This window comes from Nuphar pumila, unplaced genomic scaffold (genome assembly GCF_984573655.1).
Source record: "Nuphar pumila unplaced genomic scaffold, dmNupPumi1.hap1.1 HAP1_SCAFFOLD_655, whole genome shotgun sequence".
NCBI lineage: Eukaryota > Viridiplantae > Streptophyta > Magnoliopsida > Nymphaeales > Nymphaeaceae > Nuphar > Nuphar pumila.
This window is the reverse complement of record NW_028323439.1, coordinates 13,140-15,609: the sequence shown is the minus strand read 5'-3', so window position 1 is coordinate 15,609 and position 2,470 is coordinate 13,140. Positions and strand designations below refer to the sequence as shown.

General features: G+C 52.0%; 1 protein-coding gene across 1 annotated transcript; it reads left to right on the top strand.

Annotated features, from left to right (window-relative positions):
- The first annotated feature begins 313 nt into the window (after nt 1–313).
- Nucleotides 314–1,999, top strand: LOC149809944 (chlorophyll(ide) b reductase NOL, chloroplastic-like). Its single transcript, XM_089994525.1, has 3 exons — nt 314–547; nt 1,038–1,380; nt 1,737–1,999. Exons 1-3 carry the CDS (start codon nt 314–316, stop codon nt 1,997–1,999), a joined length of 840 nt encoding a protein of 279 aa, XP_089850651.1.
- The last annotated feature ends 471 nt before the right edge of the window (nt 2,000–2,470 follow it).

Genomic DNA, 2,470 nt, shown 5'->3' with positions numbered 1-2,470 from the left:
TGAGTCCGTTGCTGACCTCAGCCAACATCTGTCTGAATGCCTCTGCATACTGTGCCAATGCATGCACTGTTTCATCTACAGTGAGATCATGTCCGCAGCATATTGTCGAGCACACCAGGTGCCATGACATGGCTAACAGAAAGACATGTCTCTTGCTTTCAACCCTGTCAAGTGACCATATCAGTGACCTTGTGATGATGCGCGGTTGCGAAGAGCAAGCACCTGCAGGACTAGTAATTTATGACAGCATGCTGCAGGTGGGCGGCACAGCACCGCTATTGTACGCGCAGCGGGGAATGGAGCAAGCAAGGCAATGCAGGCGCCTTACAATGTGCTGATCACCGGCTCGACGAAAGGCATCGGCTTGGCTCTCGCCCGCAAACACTTGGCAGAGGGGGACAGCGTTGTCATCTGCTCCCGCAGCGAAGATGCAGTCAAAGCAGTCACCAGAGAGCTGCGAGACAGCTTTGGCGCCGATAGGGTTATCGGCAGGCCATGTAATGTGTGTAAAGCAGGGGAGATAGCGTCCCTTGCGGCGTATGCTCAGGTATGGATGTGGAAAGGTCGGGGGGTATTTGTTATGTTGTTGCGGTACCACAGAAATGCTTGATTCCACTCCGCACTCAGATGCATGCCTAGCTGAAGTACCATCAATGCTCCAGAGACATGTTGTGCACCCGGATCAGCACAATTTGATACAAGGTAGGGCATGAAACGTCCGTGAAGATTTCAGTCACAGTTGGTTGTCAGCACTTCTGCCTTGGGCCAGCGCGTTTATGGCTGATGCACTTATGCTTGATGTGCTCGCCTGCATTGCCAACAGCGCAGCGGCAAACCTCTGCAAGACAACCATGCCGCAAAGCTGGGCTCGTGTTATAAGGGTCCGCTTATTTGTGGCCAACAATCTTGGTTGAGTAACCATGCGCATGGGTGATGGCCCTCAGTCGCGGCGCTCTGCCTCCTATGACACGCCATGATCAGGTCACATCAATATGCAGAAATCGGGCCATGACTCCAATGCTCAACTTCCTTTGCAGGACTCCCTGGGCAGCATTGATCTCTGGATCAACAACGCAGGGACAAATGCATACATGTACAAGACGCTCGTGGACACGGCCGAGAGCGACCTTACCGATATCGTCGACACAAACGTGCTGGGAGTGATGCTCTGCTGTCAAGCAGCAATCAAGGCTATGAGGGAGCAAAGCATGGGGGGGCACATCTTCAATATGGATGGAGCAGGAGCAGATGGCAACGCCACGCCAAGATTTGCTGCATACGGAGCCACAAAGCGCTCACTTGCGCAGCTTCTGAAAAGCCTGGAGGCTGAGATGACACTTCTCGGCATCAATAACATTGGCATTCATAACCTATCCCCTGGTGCGCTCTCATGTTCACATAATACGCTGCACCTTGAGTGATTGATTGGACAGGGGGCCGTGTCGGCACTGTATGCTGTTGGCTCACTGCGCTCTTCGCGTCCCACATGACATCTAACAACCCAGTCATATATATGTGTGTCTTCGGGCATGCTTTCAGGCAGGTTCAAAGCTGTAGTCTCATACAAGCCGTGCGCATGCCGATGTTTGTTTGTCCACATCCTGTGGACCTTGCCATAGAGACGAGAGGTGCAACGTGCAGCTGACAACCGCTCCAAATCAAACATGCTCTGGAGAGCTTTTCTTGGAAGGGACATCTGCACTTGGGAAGGAAACAAGCACGCACTTGCTTTGCAGGAATGGTGACAACTGAATTGCTGATGGCAGGCGCGGACACGCCAACGGCAAAGTTTTTTATCAACTGCTTGGCGGAGACGCCAGACATTGTGGCCGACTACTTGGTGCCGCGATTGAGAGATGTGCCCTTGCAAACCGCTTTCGGGGACAAGGTCCCTTCCGGAACGTACATCAAGTTCCTGACGCAGAGCAAGGCGTTAGGCAACATTGCCTTGCGGCTGGCTACAGGTCGCAACAAAAGCCGCTTTGTACCTGAAGACTAATGCTTGCTTTTCCCAGGCGCATCCCTCGGTGCATAAAGAAGTTGTAACGAGCATTTTTGTGTGTGCTGTCTTGAGATAGAAAGCCCAGTAATAGTAATGTGGTCACTGTTCACATGGCATGGGGCCGCAGATACTTGGGCCAAACAGGAATCAGGGATGAATTGGCGTGAGAGAAGCACTCGACTTATGCCCGGCTATATGAATCAAGGTATTTACATGAACTGAAAGACCACCTTGTTGCAGTGTTTTATGAGCACTATGTGCGTGCGACTAGCGAATGCCACGTCCACATACAGTGACAACTAATTGAATCAATTCTGTCTATTTTACACGTAAAGACTGTGGTGATGATGATGATGATGATGCAATGTATCAAAGCCGCTGCCCAAGGCATCGACTCTGCCCGCGGAACCATCCTCCGTCTTCTGAACGCCATACTCGGCGGCAGGCTACCACACCTGCCGGAACTCT